Source organism: Engystomops pustulosus, chromosome 10 (assembly GCF_040894005.1).
Source record: "Engystomops pustulosus chromosome 10, aEngPut4.maternal, whole genome shotgun sequence".
NCBI classification, from domain to species: domain Eukaryota; kingdom Metazoa; phylum Chordata; class Amphibia; order Anura; family Leptodactylidae; genus Engystomops; species Engystomops pustulosus.
The window spans coordinates 5,444,098-5,467,059 of NC_092420.1; the positions used below are offsets into that span (position 1 = coordinate 5,444,098).

General features: G+C 48.7%; 1 protein-coding gene across 4 annotated transcripts in view; it reads left to right on the top strand.

The window, feature by feature from the left end:
- Positions 1-22,962, top strand: part of LMCD1 (LIM and cysteine rich domains 1) — a 120,936-nt gene that overhangs the window by 85,105 nt on the left and 12,869 nt on the right. The window contains exons 1-3 of one of the 4 annotated variants that reach the window (XM_072127468.1): positions 9,102-9,178; positions 11,530-11,811; positions 21,759-21,847. In XM_072127468.1, the coding sequence (XP_071983569.1) occupies positions 9,164-9,178; positions 11,530-11,811; positions 21,759-21,847 (386 nt within the window). In that variant the 5' untranslated portion in view covers positions 9,102-9,163. Of the gene's footprint in view, positions 1-9,101; positions 9,179-9,233; positions 10,040-11,529; positions 11,812-14,380; positions 14,496-21,758; positions 21,848-22,962 lie in introns of those variants that run through there. The other 3 variants (XM_072127467.1, XM_072127469.1, XM_072127470.1) reach the window with 3 other exon arrangements.

A 22,962-nucleotide genomic window follows, 5' to 3' on the forward strand; every position in this document is an offset into this window, starting at 1 on the left:
TGAGAGCTCATAAATTGTGTCCATTAGAGGAGGCTGAGACATCGCCACAGGGCAAGAGATCAGGCGCAGGACGATGGCGGCCTTAACCCCTTCTGTGCCCTGGACTGCCTCCTATACTTCTCGCTTCTGTGCCCAAACTCCGCCATGTGCAGCGCTTTACCCCCAAATCCCAATAATGTAATTCCGATTCCTTCTGAAGAACTTTGTAAGAATGAAAATGCTGAGAGTTGTAGTTGTGCAACAGCTGAAGAGATCACTACTGCCCCCACCATCTTGTACAATGTTACTAGTATCTATATACTAACAATGTAACAGCCAAGGATAAACATCTTTAGATCCTTCTGCCCAGTCTCTGGTGGGGGGCAGCTTCCCACAGCAGAAGTCCTGCCTTAGTAGAAGACAACCTAGTCCTGTCCTTAGTCCATCCCCAAATGACCAGGAATTAGGAGGGAAGCCATGAGCCGAGTTGTGTTCGGACTCCCGGTCAGGGATGCACCAGTCATGAGGCAAGTTGAGCCTTTTGCCTCAGGCAGCACCACCTGCAGCAACATAGTGGGAGCATCAGAGCCCCCTACAAAGCAAGACCTGATGCCTAAAAGCTTCAGCATGGTCCTGAAACACCACATGGAGAACTAACCCCCGCGCCCATCCACCACCCCGCTCTACACCCCCGCCATGCCCCAGGCCAGATCAGTGCACTATGGCTCTATGGATGGAAATCACCAAAACCTACTAAAAAGTTCCCTTTAAGGGCCCATTAGACATCTTTCCCCCCATATGACTTGCACTATAAACTATTCCATATTATGGGACCCGAAACTTATATTTCACGAGGGTCCGGTGACACGGCTGGGGACACAAAACTTTGTGTAAAAGTAAATGTGATTTATTTTTTGCTATTTCTATATGAAAATATCTTGTGACCGTATAACCCTAAGGAGGATTTGCCTGCAGTACCTTTACCATCCACTATGAGGCGCACAGAGCTGTGTACAGCACTGATACAAGATGAACATGGATCAGTCATCACTATGACAGCCATGGACTGCGCCTTTAAGATCACCGGCACCAGGTTTGCTGGGAGTCTATTTTAACCCTTCACATAACCTGTGAATTTTGTTCCTATAAGAATTCAACTATCTCTCTTTAAAGAGCAGAATATAAAAAGCACCAAACATGCGGCAGCTTCAGAAGTGCGATAAAAGGAGGAGGAACACAACGTGTAACACGCGGCTCACGGGTTTATGCTAAAAATAAGCTTTTATATATCAATCACCCGAATCCGAAGAATCACTGAATAATTACACAGTAACAACACCGCAGCTGAAACGAGCTCCGTGCACTTGACTGCTCAGCGCAGGTCATGGCAGAGCGGGCCGATCTCTCCATCACCAGGACCCTGAACTATGCAGGGACCACCCGCTGCAGCACTGATGGGGGAGACTAGTGCAGCTTTAAAGGGAACCTGTCAGCAGGTGTTACCCCACTAAACCCCCATCCCCTGCAGATCAGGGATGAAATGTCCTTTCCAGGAACGCTCAACCGTTTACCTACAAAAAATATCATCTGATCGCTTGTTCATGATAATACTCCGTAATACTGATGTACTGCAGGGCATTAGCAGTGTCAGCCTGTGCACATTCATAGGCTGATACTGTGCCTTTAAGATGACGTCACAGACAACATCTTTCAAGCACTGCCAGCAGGCACCCCTGGGGTCCTGATTGGACCCCAGAGTGGCCATAGCAGCGATCGGGGGCGCCGATCATGGTGGAAAGACCCCCCCCCCCCCCAACGGCATGTTAAATGCTGCGGTCGTGCTGACCTTAGCATTTAACGGGTTAAACACCTGCGATCAGACCCCACTCTGACCGTGGGTGTTACACTGGGGTGTCGGCTATATGTTGCAGCTGGTACCCCGTGTTTGCCGGTTCGGTTCCAATCTAGAGCCAAGCCGGCATCATCTCAGCGGCGGATATATCTGCCGCAGAGCGGGAAGGGGTTAACATGGAGCGTGCGACACAATTCTATCGGACTTTGCATAATAAATTTGGCGCACGGCCCGACTGAGCACCGGAGCGCCCCCTTCAGTGCAGAAATTTGTGTTCCATGAAGAATAGGGCGGCACGGTGGCTGAGTGGGTAGCACTTCTGCCTTGCAGCACTGGAGTCCTGGGTTTGAATCCCACCCAGGTCAACATCTGCAAAGAGTTTGTATGTTCTCTCCGTGTTTGCGTGGGTTTCCTCCGGGTCCTCCTGTTTCCTCCCACACTTCAAAACATACTGTTAGGTTTGTTTAGATTGTGAGCCCCATTGGGGACAGGGACCGATTTGACAACTCTGTGCACAGTGCTGCGTAATCTGTGTGCGCTATATAAAGAATTATTATTATTATTATAGCGCATCCGTCACACAAAATGAACGTGTGCGACCCAAATGTGGCTCAGACACTTCTTAAACACTTGTGCAAGACATTTGCAGCTAAAAGAATGCACCTGGTTCTGAAAGATGAGATTCTTAGCTTTAATATGACACCAGCAGCAGGTTTCTAGGTTCTACAGAAGAGAAGATAGAGGCTTCTGAAGTGACACGTCTCCTGAAACCATCAAACTTGACTAATCTTATGTAAAAATGAGGTGAGAAGAGTCATATTTTCCAAACTTTGGGGAAGATTTTGTATAGGTAGACGGATGAGATTTCACAACATCATTTATTTTACTATAAAATTCCCCTTTAAATCCTTCACTGCATCTGCAAAGCCTCATAAAGAACAAGTGGTCTCTGTGCGCAGTTCTTCTCTCAGCCTCCGGGGGGCAGTAAGACATAAAGAAAAACAGATACAATGTAATGTTCTTAGGCTGGTTTGGAAATTTATGTTATTATTAACCTATTAATTGTCTACAAAGAAACAATTTACTGCACGGTATGCTGGGAGTTGTAGTCCCTCTGCTGCTGTGTTCTGCTGCAGATTACCCTACATGGGCAGCCGTGAGTAATGCGCTTCTCCTCTGTACATTTAATTGTCTCGTATTTCAAGTATGTTAAATGAGTTAATAAATAACACGTGGAGTCTCACATACGTTTGGTCTGAAAATGATTCACATCTGAGAGTTTACACAGAAAGGAAAGTCTCTTAAAGGAACAGTTTGATTCCTACTGATTATATAGTCTGCAGGGGCGGAGCATGATATGGGAAGCCTCTCTCTGGTTCTTGTTTTATGCCCCGCCCCCGCAGAGCCTGCACTAAGCAGAGCAGAAGATGTTCCCTCAGTGTATGCAGAGGGCAGGCTGTAATGTCCTGTAGTGTGTATCCTCAGTGTATACAGAGGGCAGGCTGTAATGTCCTGTAGTGTGTATCCTCAGTGTATGCAGAGGGCAGGCTGTAATGTCCTGTAGTGTGTATCCTCAGTGTATGCAGAGGGCAGGCTGTAATGTCCTGTAGTGTGTATCCTCGGTGTATGCAGAGGGCAGGCTGTAATGTCCTGTAGTGTGTATCCTCGGTGTATGCAGAGGGCAGGCTGTAATGTCCTGTAGTGTGTATCCTCAGTGTATGCAGAGGGCAGGCTGTAATGTCCTGTAGTGTGTATCCTCGGTGTATACAGAGGGCAGGCTGTAATGTCCTGTAGTGTGTATCCTCGGTGTATACAGAGGGCAGGCTGTAATGTCCTGTAGTGTGTATCCTCGGTGTATGCAGAGGGCAGGCTGTAATGTCCTGTAGTGTGTATCCTCGGTGTATACAGAGGGCAGGCTGTAATGTCCTGTAGTGTGTATCCTCAGTGTATGCAGAGGGCAGGCTGTAATGTCCTGTAGTGTGTATCCTCGGTGTATGCAGAGGGCAGGCTGTAATGTCCTGTAGTGTGTATCCTCGGTGTATGCAGAGGGCAGGCTGTAATGTCCTGTAGTGTGTATCCTCGGTGTATACAGAGGGCAGGCTGTAATGTCCTGTAGTGTGTATCCTCAGTGTATACAGAGGGCAGGCTGTAATGTCCTGTAGTGTGTATCCTCAGTGTATGCAGAGGGCAGGCTGTAATGTCCTGTAGTGTGTATCCTCGGTGTATACAGAGGGCAGGCTGTAATGTCCTGTAGTGTGTATCCTCGGTGTATACAGAGGGCAGGCTGTAATGTCCTGTAGTGTGTATCCTCAGTGTATACAGAGGGCAGGCTGTAATGTCCTGTAGTGTGTATCCTCGGTGTATACAGAGGGCAGGCTGTAATGTCCTGTAGTGTGTATCCTCGGTGTATACAGAGGGCAGGCTGTAATGTCCTGTAGTGTGTATCCTCAGTGTATACAGAGGGCAGGCTGTAATGTCCTGTAGTGTGTATCCTCGGTGTATACAGAGGGCAGGCTGTAATGTCCTGTAGTGTGTATCCTCGGTGTATGCAGAGGGCAGGCTGTAATGTCCTGTAGTGTGTATCCTCGGTGTATGCAGAGGGCAGGCTGTAATGTCCTGTAGTGTGTATCCTCGGTGTATACAGAGGGCAGGCTGTAATGTCCTGTAGTGTGTATCCTCGGTGTATACAGAGGGCAGGCTGTAATGTCCTGTAGTGTGTATCCTCGGTGTATACAGAGGGCAGGCTGTAATGTCCTGTAGTGTGTATCCTCAGTGTATACAGAGGGCAGGCTGTAATGTCCTGTAGTGTGTATCCTCAGTGTATGCAGAGGGCAGGCTGTAATGTCCTGTAGTGTGTATCCTCGGTGTATACAGAGGGCAGGCTGTAATGTCCTGTAGTGTGTATCCTCGGTGTATGCAGAGGGCAGGCTGTAATGTCCTGTAGTGTGTATCCTCAGTGTATGCAGAGGGCAGGCTGTAATGTCCTGTAGTGTGTATCCTCGGTGTATACAGAGGGCAGGCTGTAATGTCCTGTAGTGTGTATCCTCGGTGTATGCAGAGGGCAGGCTGTAATGTCCTGTAGTGTGTATCCTCGGTGTATACAGAGGGCAGGCTGTAATGTCCTGTAGTGTGCATCCTCGGTGTATGCAGGGGGCAGGCTGTAATGTCCTGTAGTGTGTATCCTCAGTGTATACAGAGGGCAGGCTGTAATGTCCTGTAGTGTGTATCCTCGGTGTATACAGAGGGCAGGCTGTAATGTCCTGTAGTGTGTATCCTCGGTGTATACAGAGGGCAGGCTGTAATGTCCTGTAGTGTGTATCCTCAGTGTATACAGAGGGCAGGCTGTAATGTCCTGTAGTGTGTATCCTCGGTGTATGCAGAGGGCAGGCTGTAATGTCCTGTAGTGTGTATCCTCGGTGTATGCAGAGGGCAGGCTGTAATGTCCTGTAGTGTGTATCCTCGGTGTATGCAGAGGGCAGGCTGTAATGTCCTGTAGTGTGTATCCTCGGTGTATACAGAGGGCAGGCTGTAATGTCCTGTAGTGTGTATCCTCGGTGTATGCAGAGGGCAGGCTGTAATGTCCTGTAGTGTGTATCCTCGGTGTATGCAGAGGGCAGGCTGTAATGTCCTGTAGTGTGTATCCTCGGTGTATGCAGAGGGCAGGCTGTAATGTCCTGTAGTGTGTATCCTCGGTGTATGCAGAGGGCAGGCTGTAATGTCCTGTAGTGTGTATCCTCGGTGTATGCAGAGGGCAGGCTGTAATGTCCTGTAGTGTGTATCCTCGGTGTATGCAGAGGGCAGGCTGTAATGTCCTGTAGTGTGTATCCTCGGTGTATGCAGAGGGCAGGCTGTAATGTCCTGTAGTGTGTATCCTCGGTGTATGCAGAGGGCAGGCTGTAATGTCCTGTAGTGTGTATCCTCGGTGTATACAGAGGGCAGGCTGCAATGTCCTGTAGTGTGTATCCTCGGTGTATGCAGAGGGCAGGCTGTAATGTCCTGTAGTGTGTATCCTCGGTGTATGCAGAGGGCAGGCTGTAATGTCCTGTAGTGTGTATCCTCGGTGTATGCAGAGGGCAGGCTGTAATGTCCTGTAGTGTGTATCCTCGGTGTATACAGAGGGCAGGCTGTAATGTCCTGTAGTGTGTATCCTCGGTGTATGCAGAGGGCAGGCTGTAATGTCCTGTAGTGTGTATACAGAGGGCAGGCTGTAATGTCCTGTAGTGTGTATCCTCGGTGTATGCAGAGGGCAGGCTGTAATGTCCTGTAGTGTGTATACAGAGGGCAGGCTGTAATGTCCTGTAGTGTGTATCCTCGGTGTATACAGAGGGCAGGCTGTAATGTCCTGTAGTGTGTATCCTCGGTGTATGCAGAGGGCAGGCTGTAATGTCCTGTAGTGTGTATCCTCAGTGTATACAGAGGGCAGGCTGTAATGTCCTGTAGTGTGTATCCTCAGTGTATGCAGAGGGCAGGCTGTAATGTCCTGTAGTGTGTATCCTCAGTGTATGCAGAGGGCAGGCTGTAATGTCCTGTAGTGTGTATCCTCAGTGTATGCAGAGGGCAGGCTGTAATGTCCTGTAGTGTGTATCCTCAGTGTATGCAGAGGGCAGGCTGTAATGTCCTGTAGTGTGTATCCTCAGTGTATACAGAGGGCAGGCTGTAATGTCCTGTAGTGTGTATCCTCAGTGTATACAGAGGGCAGGCTGTAATGTCCTGTAGTGTGTATCCTCGGTGTATACAGAGGGCAGGCTGTAATGTCCTGTAGTGTGTATCCTCGGTGTATGCAGAGGGCAGGCTGTAATGTCCTGTAGTGTGTATCCTCAGTGTATACAGAGGGCAGGCTGTAATGTCCTGTAGTGTGTATCCTCAGTGTATACAGAGGGCAGGCTGTAATGTCCTGTCTGGGGCTGAATGTTCCTTAATATCCCCCCCCCTCCCCCATTGAGAAAATATTAACTTTCGCAGGATCCAGACAAATTAACAATATCTGGAGACCTCTGTCCCCCCCCCCCCCCCCCCTGTGCCAGGCCGGGTGCCCACCTCTCGCTCCTGCCCCATATAAGACCATGCTCCGGTGTTGTCTATGGCTCAGGTTTGGAGAAATAGTTTCTTTTCCGTCTGCGCAGAAGAAAACATTTATTTTGGACATTCGGCTAATTTCCCAAATTCCGAGGTTTGGAGGAATGTTACTATAATTAAGAGCCGGAGCTGCCAACCAGGAACGAGCGGCGCTGCCCGGAGCCCGAGCCGGCGGCTACATCCTAACTGTCTGAGGTTATCCGGAGATACACAAAGTGCTGAGAGCTGGAGGGAACCAGAACCAGAACCACAGCCCGGGCCCCAGCACATGTCAGCAGGGAGGACCCCGGAGAGCGCAGGGCAGAGGTCCAGACTGGCAGCTCGGGTGGCACCGTGCCAAAAACCAATAATATTCATTTCCTTCTGGAGCCGCTGGAATTTTCTATTTTAGATGTTATGTCTACGCTCAGCGCCAGAATCCGAGAAATGTCCATTCACATAAATCACTAATAATAGAAAAATCCAGAAAATACTAAACTATCCGGGAAACATCCGAGGTCCAGAATGTCCAGGAGCCACCAGGGATAATACACACAGTGATGTCACAGTACAGGGATAATACACACAGTGATGTCACAGTACAAGGATAATACATACAGCGATGTCACAGTACAGGGATAATACACACAGTGATGTCACAGTACAGGGATAATACACACAGTGATGTCACAGTACAGGGATAATACACACAGTGATGTCACAGCACAGGGATAATACACACAGTGATGTCACAGCACAGGGATAATACACACAGTGATGTCACAGTACAGGGATAATACACACAGTGATGTCACAGTACAGGGATAATGCACACAGTGATGTCACAGTACAGGGATAATGCACACAGTGATGTCACAGTACAGGGATAATAATTTTATTGATTTCTAGTCTTTTAGTCTATTGGCTCCCCCGCTCAGGTCCCCGCAGTTCACTTTTTCTTCCCCCTGATTTCTGTCACATGTCGCGTGCGACACATTCTCAGCGCAGGCCCCTGTTACATACCTGTCAAAGGGGGTCATTTACTAAGGGCCCGAATCGCGTTTTCCCGATGTGTTACCCGAATATTTCCGATTTGCGCCGAGTTTCCTTGAATTGCCCCGGGATTGTGGCGCACGGGTTTGGATTGTGTCGCGCGCGCACCAGCTTCCGTGCGCCACAAATAGGGGCGTGGTTTTCGAGCAACCCGAATTATTCGGACAAGCCCCTGAATTTAAAAACCGAATTGTGTCGCATAAGGACCGCTTACCTTCACCTGGTCCAGCTCGGTGCATTCCGGCGCGATGAGTTTACTTTCAGCGCAGCAGCGCCACCTGGTGGACGGCGGAAGAACTACCTTATTAAATCCCGGCCGGACCCGAATCCAGAGCGGAGAAGCCGCCGCTGGAACGCGAATGGACCGGGTAAGTAAATGTGCCCCAAAGTCTTGCAATCCCGAAGACCGTGAACAGCCCGACAAAAGTGCGATCCGCGACCCTTAGTAAATAAGCCCCAATGCTGGATGTGCAGCGGCGCCACTTAGAACGTGTAAAATCGGAGCGATCTTCTCCCTGCTGTTTGTACTAGTAATTCACGTGTTTCTAAACACAGCCCAAAAAACGCAACCGCAAAAAACACAAGGAGAAAATGCCCCCCCCCCCCCTTATACCTCCGGGGGGGGGGGGGGGGGGGGGATGGGGCAGGTGGAAAAGTAACGTCACTGGTGATGAATTCCCCCCATTACGATTAATGTGAACAGGTACCAAGCAGTCAGTGGTGCGAAGTGCAGGTCATTCCTGGCATGAATGACTAATGGAGGACCCCCGCGGGCAGCAGCAGACCCCATGTGGGCTCCTGGTACTGGTACTGGTCCTAGTCCTGCCTGTTACCCAGAATCCTGAAGATTTTGAAACATTGTAACAGAGTTGGCCAGAACCTTTACTTAAAGGGATCTTCTGGTGACAGTTTTCTTCTATCCATTGTATGGGGTATATACATGGTGTTCTCATCAGACCTGCCCTTTAAATATGGGGCAAGTTTATTCAGACACTATCCATTCTTGGTAAAGCTGGGTGCCATCCAGGAGCCAGGGAAAGCTGGGTAAACGCTCAGTACACACCCATCTATAAAGGCAGCCAAATGGGAGCAGTTAGGTCTGTGTATAAGTTGCGTCTTTCTGACTTTCCCTTTAAGCAGGGGCGGCCGGGGCCCGTGTGATGGTCACAGCAGCTTTGGATTATCTTGATTTTCAGAAGTGGCGGAACGAGACAATCCCGGGAGATGAAACGCAGCCGCGTATAAACATGTGGGAGACTCCGGAGCGGCTCATACACACGCACAGTACACGCACGCATATTACACGCGCACACACAGCGTACGCACGCACGCACGCACGCACGCACGCACACATAATACCGTCATACAGTGCACACATAATAGTACCATACAGGGCACGCATAATACCGTCGTACAGTGCACACATACCGTCGTACAGTGCACACATAATACCATCATACAGTGCACACATACCATCATACAGTGCACAGATAATACCGTCATACAGTGCACACATACCATCATACAGTGCACACATAATACCGTCATGCAGTGCACACATAATACCGTCATGCAGTGCACACAATACCGTCATGCAGTGCACACATAATAGTACCAGACAGTGCACACATAATACTGCCATACAGCGCACACATAATACCATCATACAGTGCACACATACCGTGATGCAATGCACACATAATACCATCATACAGCGCAAACATAATACCGTCATACAGTGCACACATAATACCGTCATACAGTGCACACATAATACCGCCATACAGTGCACACACAGTTGAACCATATAGCACTTTCCCAGTTGCCGTCCCTTTGCCCCCCTGGCACCAGCCCCTCGCCCTGGGCTCGGCTCTTTGTAATTTCTGGGCTCTGCAAAGGGCGAGAGATGAGCCAATGGCGGCCCCTTCCCCCGGCGCTCGCACTTCTCCGCGTTGGCTGCGCCGCAGGTGTAACAGGAGACGAGGAAAGTCCTGGACAAAGGCTCCACTGTACAGAATCCCCATTTATAGGGAGAGGGTCCCCGAGCCCCAACACCTTGTACCCCCCTCCCCCCCTACCCCCCTGCATCTGGAACACGAGGTGTGAGCCCCCAGCATACAGACCGCTGTATCTAATCCTATGCTGTGTGATACTGATCGCTGTATCTAATCCTATGCTGTGCGATACTGACCGCTGTATCTAATCCTATGCTGTGCGATACTGACCGCTGTATCTAATCCTATGCTGTGCGATACTGACCGCTGTATCTAATCCCATCCTGTGTGATACTGACCGCTGAGCTGTGTATCTAATCCTATCCTGTGTGATACAGTCTGCTGAGCTGTGTATCTGATCCTGGGTGATACTCTCTGCTGAGCTGTGTATCTAATCCTCTCCTGTGTGATACTGTCTGCTGAGCTGTGTATCTAATCCTAACCTGTGTGATACTGTCTGCTGAGCTGTGTATCTAATCCTCTCCTGTGTGATACCGTCTGCTGAGCTGTGTATCTAATCCTATGCTGTGTGATACTGTCTGCTGAGCTGTGTATCTTATCCTATCCTGTGTGATACTGTCTGCTGAGCTGTGTATCTAATCCTATGCCGAGTGATACTGCTGAGCTGTGTATCTAATCCCAACCTGTGTGATACTGACCGCTGAGCTGTGTATCTAATCCTATACTATGTGATACTGACCACTGAGCTGTGTATCTAATCCTATCCTGTGTGATACTGTCTGCTGAGCTGTGTATCTAATCCTATCCTGTGTGATGCTGACTGCTGAGCTGTGTATCTAATCCTATCCTGTGTGATACTGACTGCTGAGCTGTGTATCTAATCCTATCCTGTGTGATACTGACTGCTGAGCTGTGTATCTAATCCTATCCTGTGTGATACTGTCTGCTGAGCTGTGTATCTAATCGTATCTAATCCTATCCTATGTGATACTGTCTGCTGAGCTGTGTATCTAATCATATCCTGTGTGATACTGACTACTGAGCTGTGAATCTAATCCTATCATGTGTGATACTGTCTGCTGAGCTGTGTATCTAATCCTATCCTGTGTGATACTGTCTGCTGAGCTGTGTATCTGATCCTATCCTGTGTGATACTGTCTGCTGAGCTGTGTATCTCATCCCATCACGTGTGATACTGTCTGCTGAGCTGTGTATCTCATCCTGTGCTGTGTGATACAGTCTCCTGGGCTGTGTATCTCATCCTGTGCTGTGTGATACAGTCCTGGGCTGTGTATCTCATCCTGTGCTGTGTGATACTGTCTCCTGAGCTGTGTATCTCATCCTGTGCTGTGTGATACTGTCTCCTGAGCTGTGTATCTCATCCTGTGCTGTGTGATACAGTCCTGGGCTGTGTATCTCATCCTGTGCTGTGTGATACTGTCTCCTGAGCTGTGTATCTCATCCTGTGCTGTGTGATACTGTCTCCTGAGCTGTGTATCTCATCCCATCACGTGTGATACAGTCTGCTGAGCTGTGTATCTAATCCTGTCCTGTGTGATACAGTCTGCTGAGCCGTGTATCTAAGCGTCCGCTCTGATCCTTGCTGACCACGATGTAATTCCAATTCCTTTAAAGGTCCTGGTGTTGGGGCAGTGTCGGGCCGGTCCGGGTGAATCAGTCATTCCTGGGCGGCGGGCGGCTGATGTCACCCTGTCTGGGTGTTCCTGGCTCGCACAGATGGGGGCCACCCGCCGGAGCCCCATTGGGTGTGAGGCGGATCCTGGGGCTGGGATTGGCTGCCGGAGTTGTATCAGGAGTTTCTGCTCTGAGTTAAAGCTCCATGAATCAGTCGGCAGGAGATGCAGAGGACTGACAACCCTGACAACCCAGGACATGGAGCTCCGCACAGGGACACAGGTGAGTGCATGAACTACAACTCCCAGCATACACTAATACATCATTGCAGAGACATGTACCACCTGTGCAGAAGGAGGACTACAAGTCCCAGCAGAGCACAGGATGACTTATAGATAATCTTACACTACCTGAGGCTTTACATCTGATGTGGAACTACAACTCCCAGCATACCCTAATGTATCATAGGAGAGACATGGACCACCTGTGCTGATGGAGGACTACAAGTCCCAGCAATGCACATAGAGGTCATAGATGATAAGATAATCTTATACTACCTGAGGCTTTACATCGGCTGTGGAACTACAACTCCCAGCACAACTTTCAATGTAGATGATTCTTATAGTAAAACTTAAGAAACCTGTGACTTACAGCTGATGTGGGACTACAACTCCCAGCATGGATGAGCTATAAACCCTACACCTACCTGCACCATGTCACCTATATGTACATATAAATAATACCGCGCCAGGGGACTCTACACACATACACATCTACAGCACTGACAGCTGTATACTGCCTGTATGTGTAACCTCTGAATGAGAATAGTGAGTTAGTAGAGGGTGTGGTTATGTTAATTTGTGGGTGTGATTTATTTTCAATTGTTGGTTTATGATGTGGTTGGGGGGAGGGATGTTGTGTTATTTAATTATTTGGGTGTATATGTTCTGTATATTAAAAAAAGTGCTAGGTGTAAATGGGGCTGGACCAGCAGGTGAGTTGTTGTAAATATTTTGTATACGTATAATATAATAATATTGTATATTATGTTTTGTGTTATTGTTATGTTTTATATTATATATTTTAATAAAACCTCTACAGGATTTAACTCAGGATCAGTACAGGATAAGTAATGTCATGTATGACTGCACCAGCAGCAGAATAGTGAGTGCAGCTCTGGAGTATGATACAGGATGTAACTCAGGATCAGTATAGGATAAGTAATGTCATGTATGTACCCAGTGACTGCACCAGCAGCAGAATAGTGAGTGCAGCTCTGGAGTATAATACAGGATGTAACTCAGGATCAGTACAGGATAAGTAATGTCATGTATGTACACAGTGACTGCACCAGCAGCAGAATAGTGAGTGCAGCTCTGGGGTATAATACAGGATGTAACTCAGGATCAGTACAGGATAAGTAATGTCATGTATGTACACTGACTGCACCAGCAGCAGAATAGTGAGTGCAGCTCTGCGGTATAATACAGGATGTAACTCAGGATCAGTACAGGATAAGTAATGTCATGTATGTACACAGTGACTGCACCAGCAGCAGAATAGTGAGTGCAGCTCTGGGGTATAATACAGGATGTAACTCAGGATCAGTACAGGATAAGTAATGTCATGTATGTACACAGTGACTGCACCAGCAGCAGAATAGTGAGTGCAGCTCTGGGGTATAATACAGGATGTAACTCAGGATCAGTACAGGATAAGTAATGACATGTATGTACACAGTGACTGCACCAGCAGCAGAATAGTGAGTGCAGCTCTGGAGTATAATACAGGATGTAACTCAGGATCAGTACAGGATAAGTAATGTCATGTATGTACACAGTGACTGCACCAGCAGCAGAATAGTGAGTGCAGCTCTGGGGTATAATACAGGATGTAACTCAGGATCAGTACAGGATAAGTAATGTCATGTATGTACACAGTGACTGCACCAGCAGCAGAATAGTGAGTGCAGCTCTGGGGTATAATACAGGATGTAACTCAGGATCAGTACAGGATAAGTAATGTCATGTATGCACACAGTGACTGCACCAGCAGCAGAATAGTGAGTGCAGCTCTGGGGTATAATACAGGATAAGTAATGTCATGTATGTACACAGTGACTGCACCAGCAGCAGAATAGTGAGTGCAGCTCTGGGGTATAATACAGGATGTAACTCAGGATCAGTACAGGATAAGTAATGTCATGTATGTACACAGTGACTGCACCAGCAGCAGAATAGTGAGTGCAGCTCTGGGGTATAATACAGGATGTAACTCAGGATCAGTACAGGATAAGTAATGTCATGTATGTACAGTGACTGCACCAGAAGCAGAATAGTGAGTGCAGCTCTGGAGTATAATACAGGATGTAACTCAGGATCAGTACAGGATAAGTAATGTCATGTATGTACACAGTGACTGCCCCAGCAGCAGAATAGTGAGTGCAGCTCTGGAGTATAATACAGGATGTAACTCAGGATCAGTACAGGATAAGTAATGTCATGTATGTACACAGTGACTGCACCAGCAGCAGAATAGTGAGTGCAGCTCTGGAGTATAATACAGGATGTAACTCAGGATCAGTACAGGATAAGTAATGTCATGTATGTACACAGTGACTGCACCAGCAGCAGAATAGTGAGTACAGCTCTGGAGTATAATACAGGATGATGGGATGGTGTTTCTTGGCTCGTGGCTGTGGATTCCTCTGGCTGTGGGCAGGTAGATATGTGGTCAGACTGGCTGTGGCTCGGTGGGGGTGTAGCCGGGTAGGTGGCCGCACCCTGTCTGTAAATGAACCTTATCCAAATATCGCTGCTCTGTGAATATAGAGGATTCTGTAACTGGAACCTCAGGCGAAAGAAAAAGAACATGAAAACTCCTGTCAGACACAAAGCAACAAGATCAGGCAACGTATCCGAGCCGCAGGACGGGGAAAACAGATGTTACTCTACAAAATAGCAAATGTATAGTTCCTTGTAGGTTACACGAGAATTAGGGGATTCTGAGACTGTATCACACAGGATGGGATTAGATACACAGCTCAGCAGGCAGTATCACACAGGATAGGATTAGATACACAGCTCAGCAGACAGTATCACACAGGATAGGATTAGATACACCTCTCAGCAGACAGTATCACACAGGATAGGATTAGATACACAGCTCAGCAGTCAGTATCACACAGGATTGGATTAGATACACAGCTCAGCAGTCAGTATCACACAGGATTGGATTAGATACACAGCTCAGCAGACTGTATCACACATGATGGGATTAGATACACAGCTCAGCAGTCAGTATCACACAGGATAGGATTAGATACACGGCTCAGCAGACAGTATCACACATGATAGGATTAGATACACAGCTCAGCAGACTGTATCACACAGTATAGGATTAGATACACAGCTCAGCAGACTGTATCACACATGATAGATTGAGATACACAGCTCAGCAGAGAGTACCACACAGGATGGGATTAGATACACAGCTCGGCAGACTGTACCACACAGGATGGGATTAGATACACAGCTCATCAGACAGTATCACACAGGATAGGATTAGATACACAGCTCAGCAGACAGTATCACACATGATAGGATTAGATACACAGCTCAGCAGACAGTATCACACGTGATAGATTGAGATACACAGCTCAGCAGAGTATCACACAGGATGGGATTAGATACACAGCTCAGCAGACTGTACCACACAGGATGGGATTAGATACACAGCTCGGCAGACTGTACCACACAGGATGGGATTAGATACACAGCTAGTTAGACAGTATCACACGTGATAGATTGAGATACTATATATGGTGCAGCCTCGGAGCAGAAACCTTGTGAATGTCTGGGGTAATTTTCTGCAGCTCCAGGTAAGTATTTCCCGATGCAGCGCTGGATCGGCTGCCAGGAAGTGTTGGCAGAGGGTCGCCCTCCCTCCTCGATTATTTAAAAAAAAATTGATTCCAGATGCAATGGTGGAGCTTTCCTTGGTGCCCGGCGGCAGCACACAGGTCCCATTGTATGGAGGAGACCCCGCTGCAGATTCCCAGGGCGGAGGGATCAGGGGGGGCACTTACTAATAAGAGGGGGGTAACCACGTGTCCAGGGCGGAGGGATCAGGGGGGCACTTACTAATAATAGGGGGGTAACCACGTGTCCAGTGCGGAGGGATCAGAGGGGGCACTTACTAATAAGAGGGGGTAACCACGTGTCCAGGGCGGAGGGATCAGAGGGGGCACTTACTAATAAGAGGGGCTAACCACGTGTCCAGGGCGGAGGGATCAGGGGGGAAACTTACTAATAAGAGGGGGGTATCCACATGTCCAGGGCGGAGGGATCAGGGGGGCACTTACTAATAAGAGGGGGGTAACCACGTGTCCAGGGCGGAGGGATCAGGGGGGGCACTTACTAATAAGAGGGGCTAACCACGTGTCCAGGGCGGAGGGATCAGGGGGGGCACTTACTAATAAGAGGGGGGTAACCACGTGTCCAGGGCGGAGGGATCAGGGGGGCACTTACTAATAAGAGGGGGGTAACCACGTGTCCAGGGCGGAGGGATCAGGGGGGCACTTACTAATAAGAGGGGGGTAACCACATGTTCAGGGCGGAGGGATCAGGGGGGGCACTTACTAATAAGAGGGGGGTAACCACGTGTCCAGGGCGGAGGGATCAGGGGGGCACTTACTAATAAGAGGGGGGTAACCACATGTCCAGGGCGGAGGGATCAGGGGGGGCACTTACTAATAAGAGGGGGGTAACCATGTGTTCAGGGCGGAGGGATCAGAGGGGGCACTTACTAATAAGAGGGGGGTAACCACGTGTCCAGGGCGGAGGGATCAGGGGGGCACTTACTAATAAGAGTGGGGTAACCACGTGTCCAGGGCGGAGGGATCAGGGGGGCACTTACTAATAAGAGGGGGGTAACCACATGTCCAGGGCGGAGGGATCAGGGGGGGCACTTACTAATAAGAGGGGGGTAACCACGTGTCCAGGGCGGAGGGATCAGGGGGGAAACTTACTAATAAGAGGGGGGTAACCACGTGTCCAGGGCGGAGGGATCAGGGGGGGCACTTACTAATAAGAGGGGGTTAACCACGTGTCCAGGGCGGAGGGATCAGGGGGGGCACTTACTAATAAGAGGGGGTAACCACGTGTCCAGGGCGGAGGGATCAGGGGGGGCACTTACTAATAAGTGGGGGAAACCACGTGTCCAGGGCGGAGGGATCAGGGGGGGCACTTACTAATAAGAGGGGGTAACCATGTGTTCAGGGCGGAGGGATCAGGGGGGCACTTACTAATAAGAGGGGGGTAACCACGTGTCCAGGGCGGAGGGATCAGAGGGGGCACTTACTAATAAGAGGGGGCTAACCACGTGTCCAGGGCGGAGGGATCAGAGGGGGGCACTTACTAATAAGAGGGGCTAACCACGTGTCCAGGGCGGAGGGATCAGAGGGGGCACTTACTAATTAGAAGGGCTAACCACGTGTCCAGGGCGGAGGGATCAGGGGGGGCACTTACTAATAAGAGGGGGGTAACCACGTGTCCAGGGCGGAGGGATCAGGGGGGGCACTTACTAATAAGAGGGGGGTAACCATGTGTTCAGGGCGGAGGGATCAGGGGGGGCACTTACTAATAAGAGGGGGGTAACCATGTGTCCAGGGCGGAGGGATCAGGGGGGGCACTTACTAATAAGAGGGGGGTAACCACGTGTCCAGGGCGGAGGGATCAGAGGGGGCACTTACTAATAAGAGGGGGCTAACCATGTGTCCAGGGCGGAGGGATCAGAGGGGGCACTTACTAATAAGAGGGGCTAACCACGTGTCCAGGGCGGAGGGATCAGAGGGGGCACTTACTAATAAGAAGGGCTAACCACGTGTCCAGGGCGGAGGGATCAGGGGGGGCACTTACTAATAAGAGGGGGGTAACCATGTGTCCAGGGCGGAGGGATCAGGGGGGCACTTACTAATAAGAGGGGGGTAACCATGTGTCCAGGGCGGAGGGATCAGGGGGGGCACTTACTAATAAGAGGGGGGTAACCACGTGTCCAGGGCGGAGGGATCAGAGGGGGCACTTACTAATAAGAGGGGGCTAACCACGTGTCCAGGGCGGAGGGATCAGGGGGGGCACTTACTAATAAGAGGGGGGTAACCACGTGTCCAGGGCGGAGGGATCAGAGGGGGCACTTACTAATAAGAGGGGGGTAACCATGTGTCCAGGGCGGAGGGATCAGAGGGGGCACTTACTAATAAGAGGGGGGTAACCACGTGTCCAGGGCGGAGGGATCAGAGGGGGCACTTACTAATAAGAGGGGGCTAACCACGTGTCCAGGGCGGAGGGATCAGAGGGGGCACTTACTAATAAGAGGGGGTAACCACGTGTCCAGGGTGGACTGTGACGTATCATCTGCCGTTACATTGTGACTTCTGGATCAGTACATATGGACCTTCCATACAGATCTGGGGCTCATATACATCACCATATAATAAGGGGCTGTGATTGGACGCCAGTATCTTCGTCTGATGCTGTTTTTTTGTTGTATTTTGGAGACTTTTTGGGCACGTTTGGACATCTGGACACATTTTTGCGCTGGCGTTCGCTGAGTATCAGTAATCCGGGTTCGCTCCTAATTTGTCTTTGTATTTCTCCTACTTACAGATGTTTGCGCCTAAAAGGATGCAAATAATAGCGCAAATACGCACCAGTCCTGATCATGTGTAGGAAAAACAATGGTGTGGGTGGTGCAAATATATGCGCCTAAAGTCTCTAAATAAATTCTGCATTTCACAAAACTATAAAAACAAATGAGGTGCAAAAAGAGCCCAAGGAAGAGGGAAATAAGATAAATGACCCCCATAATGTCACCAGTGCGCCACCTACAGTGCACAAATGTGACTGCAATATGATGTGCAACTGGGTATTGTCCCTGGAGAGATGTGTAATCAGACCTTTGTGTATGTTGTTAGTAGCAGCAGGACTGTGAGATATTGTTTTATATCCCAGGATTGTAGCTTCTTGTAGCATGTCCTCACAGTCCTGCTACTACTAACAACTTACACACAGTCTGATTACACATCTCTGCAGGGACAATACATGCAAGCAAGCTGTAGAGAGCACAGAGCACAGCAGTGTGAGGACACATCCACAGTGCACATGGTGAATCTACTATCCTGGAATATAAATCCATATATCACAGTCCTGCTGCCACTAACAACATACACAAAGGTCTGATTACACATCTCATCAGGGACAATACATAACACTGGCTGTTGAGAGCACAGAGCACAGCAGTGTGAGGTCTGATTACACATCTCTCCAGGGACAATACATAACACTGGCTGCAGAGAGCACAGAGCACAGCAGTGTGAGGACATACCCCCAGTGTACTTGGAGAAGCTACAATCCTGGAATATAAATCCATATCACAGTCCTGCTGCTACTAACAACATAGACAAATATCAGATTACACATCTCACCAGGGACAGACTCCCAGATCCATTGATTCCAAAATCCACTTAAGAGATCCACTGAGATGTTGTATGATTGCTGTCATTGAATAGAAGTTGTTACAATGGATCAAATAAATAATCTTTTGTGATAACTCCACTACATGAATCTTCAATACAGAACTTTGGTTCCTATCTGCACTGATACATTGTAACAAATCAGCCGTGTAATGTTCTTATGGCTGCATTGCTCTTGGTCCTGGTTGGAGGACGTTACGGCTCGTCCTTAGCTTTCATCTCTTTATCCTCTGTATCTATTGTTTATTTCTCTAGGGCCTTGCGCCTCCTGTATTTGGTTTCGCAGGCTGCTGCGTACCGAGAACGAGTGATGACAGGCGCATAGACCTCACAGCGCGAGGCTGCTCAGGGGCCTATAGGGGTGTACATGGTGCCTTGGGGGGATCACAACTGGACCCTATAGATATCTAAAGTCTCTTATGGGTCCGGGAGGCTGCGCAGTGACCAGCGAGTTCCTGTTATGTATGTTGTGTGCTGATAACAGCTGAAGACTCGTTTTAGTGTGATTGAAGGGCTCCCCATATAAGGCATCAGTAATAAATGAGGAAATCCCAATGTAATGGGGTCACAGCACAATAGAAGAGATCAGCAGCTGTTTTTTGCCATTTGTTCACCATTTTCAAGATCTCTGCTTGCTGATAATATGACACAAGTCCAGAGTCTGTATCAGAGAACAATGACTACACCTGAGTTAGGCCCCTTCTCCACTGGCGTTTTTCACGCGCGAGTTCTGCGCGTGCATTTGACGCTCAGAACTCGCATTGCACTCTGTCCCATTGTATTCAATGGGTCTTTCTCCATTAGCGTGGTTTTTAACGCGCGTGCTTGCGTTCGTTTGCACGCGCGTCAAAATCGCAGCATGCTCTATTTTTGCGGGTCACGCGCGTTTTTCACGCCCCATTCAAGTCTATGGAGATGCATCAAGAACGCATTGCACTCGCAATCATTGCAAGTGCAATGCGAGTGCAATGCGTTTTAAACGTAAGGGTTGCTAGGTGACCAGAATAACATTATTTCCCCTGCTCGCGATCGAGCATTTAATTAAAAAAACACAATGAAGAACAGTGAAGAATAGAATAAAATCATTGTACACAGTGACCACAGGATCATTTAAGATAAAAACACAGTGCAGAACACAGTGCAGAATAGATTACAGATGTTCGGCACATCTGCTTACTTGTCGGGAGATACGCGCGGAGCGGTGCGAACAAAATAGCATGTGAAGAACAATATATATGTGTGAAGAAGACATTGCAGATGTATTTAAACATCTGCAATTTGTTCTTCACACACATATATATTGTTCTTCACATGCTATTTTGTTCGCGCCGCTCCGCGCGTATCTCCCGACAAGTAAGCAGATGTGCCGAACATCTGTAATCTATTCTGCACTGTGTTCTGCACTGTGTTTTTCTCTTAAATGATCCTGTGTTCACTGTGTACAATGTTTTTATTCTATTCTTCACTGTTCTTTACATCTGCTAAATTGTCGGGAGATAATATACGCGCGGAACAGTGAAGAATAGATCGCCGATGTTTGCAAATTATCAGAAGACATTATTTTTCAATTAAATAACACATTTTAATCCCAAACCATGGTCCCTTTGAAATATGCTCGAGTCTCCCATTGAATCGCGCGTCAAAAATGCGCCGAAAACGCAAAAAAAACGCAAATTACTCCAAGGAAAAATGGAACAAAAACGCAGCCAAAACGTCAGTTTTTCACGCATTGCACCCGCACGTGAAACGCAACGCTAGTGTGCAAGAGGCCTAAGTCTGACATCATTAGTTCTCAGCTCCTGGATGTTCCTTCCTTCCAAAAACAGCGCCCCCCTTGTCTACTGGTTATGTGTAGTACTGCAGCTGAGCTCCATTCACTTTACTAGAGCTGAGCTGTTATCTGCAGGGAAGTGGTGGCCACAGGCATGAAAGTATAACCATTGGCTCTGGCTGTAGGATGCAGGGGATTTGGTGCTGTGTATCAGTTTCTCCTCTTCGCTAGTCTCGCTGCTTCTCAGGAGAAGTGAGGAATTTTTTAATGTAAAAATCTAAAACTTTTCCGGGTTTGGTGAAGTCCGTGAGTTCTGGTAGACGCTGCCAGGATTATTTCTGTCTGCTGTGACAGAGGTGACGGCTGCAATGAATTCATGTGACATGACATATTTCCCAGGACCGTGCTGCCAGAGCTTCCAGCCCAGTGACCCAACCCCTTCCACTAACACAATGGAGCCTGACAATAGCTCCAGAGGGGGCAGAGGGGGGCGGATTAGCACATGCCTATCTGGGTAACTTACACCATGTTTAATCTTCTCAGGTTAAAATAGATGCTACGTGAGGGTCCTGTGTGGGGCGGATGATGGGGGACATTCCCTTCCACTTCCATCACTGCTATTCCACCTGACACATGGGACTGTGCGAGCTGTTACAATGTATCTCAAGGGCACCGCAATGGGGTCTGCAGATAGGCCTTCACCCCAATACTATTCTATAAGTGACAATCTGTGCAGGATAAGACATAAAGTAGAAGCGGGTAAAGTTAGGCAGTGGTGGGGGCACCAAGTACAGGATGGTGCCATGGAGGGGGGCATGATGCCATCTGATATATAATCTCAGGGTATGATAACAGTACATAACATGGATGATTACTTGTGTGCAGACATAAGTGTTCAGATCTTACAGGTGTCCTCTTGTTTTCCAGATGCCAATGGGACAGCCGGGTGCAGAGCGGGGCCCCCCTTGTGCCAGGTGTCATGGGGCATGCACGGGATTCCTACCACACTCCTGGAGGTAATGGGATCGGATTAGATCACAACGATGAAGAATAATCAGGAAATTAATTTGGATTCTAATAAGATGTTGTATCTTGATTCTAGGCAGGGCCGGCGTTAGAACGCAGCAAACTGGGCATTTACCCAGGGCCCCCTGTCCTAAAGATCATCAATCTACCTATCATCTGTCTATCTCCTATAAAATTCTCCTACAATCCCATATTTCAGATACTTACCTACTACTGTTTGTAAGCTACAAAGTGTTGTTATTGTGCAGGGGTAAAGGAGCCTCCTACTGACTGGTCAGAAAATAGTTTTATTTTGGGGCCCCACTTTGTTTAACGCTGGCCCTATTGCCAGGTGATGACGGACCCCTGACAGACGGACCCTCTATGTGTCTGCCTGACCCATGTTAGGTCACAGGGCGCACCCCCCTCCTATCCCCAGAAGACCACAAGCGCTGTTATCAGAATGAATATGATGATGATGTTATCGGAGCACTATATGTGGGTATTACATGAGCACAGTATGGCGGTATGCACCTTGTAGGACTGCAGGACTCGTGCGGGGGGTCTGGTTCCCCTCTCTCTGATCGCTGGAGGTCGGACCCCCGAGCACTGACACTACGGAGTGTTGTTTATGTGACAACCCCTTGTAAGGGCTGAGCGTTTGTAGAGAACCAGTGACCCGAGGCGGTGCGGAGTCTGAGCAGCGAGCGGCAGACATGAGAGCAAAGACTAAGGAGAGAATTAAAGTGACATAAACAGATCCCATAATAGCGCCATTGCGGGATGATGGACGCCGCGCGCTCAGAAGACGCCTTGTAAATTATTAATAGTGATGATCTGCCGCAGACGTGTGCGAACCAGCGCCGATTCATGTCCATTACAACCGCAGCGCCACAAATGAATATTCCGTATCCATCCGGCGGCTCAATAATGAAGCAATTTATGGAGCGTATCTGGTTCTACGAGTAATTCCGAGAATGAGGGAAACATATTGACTTGTTATCCGGCCGCTCCCTGTAATCTGCGGCGTTAAGTACTCCGCCAGCTGTCTGCGAGGTCTTGCGCACGCTCCACTGATCACTGACGCAAAGCGGGCGATAAACTCACAAAACTACAAAGTAATGAG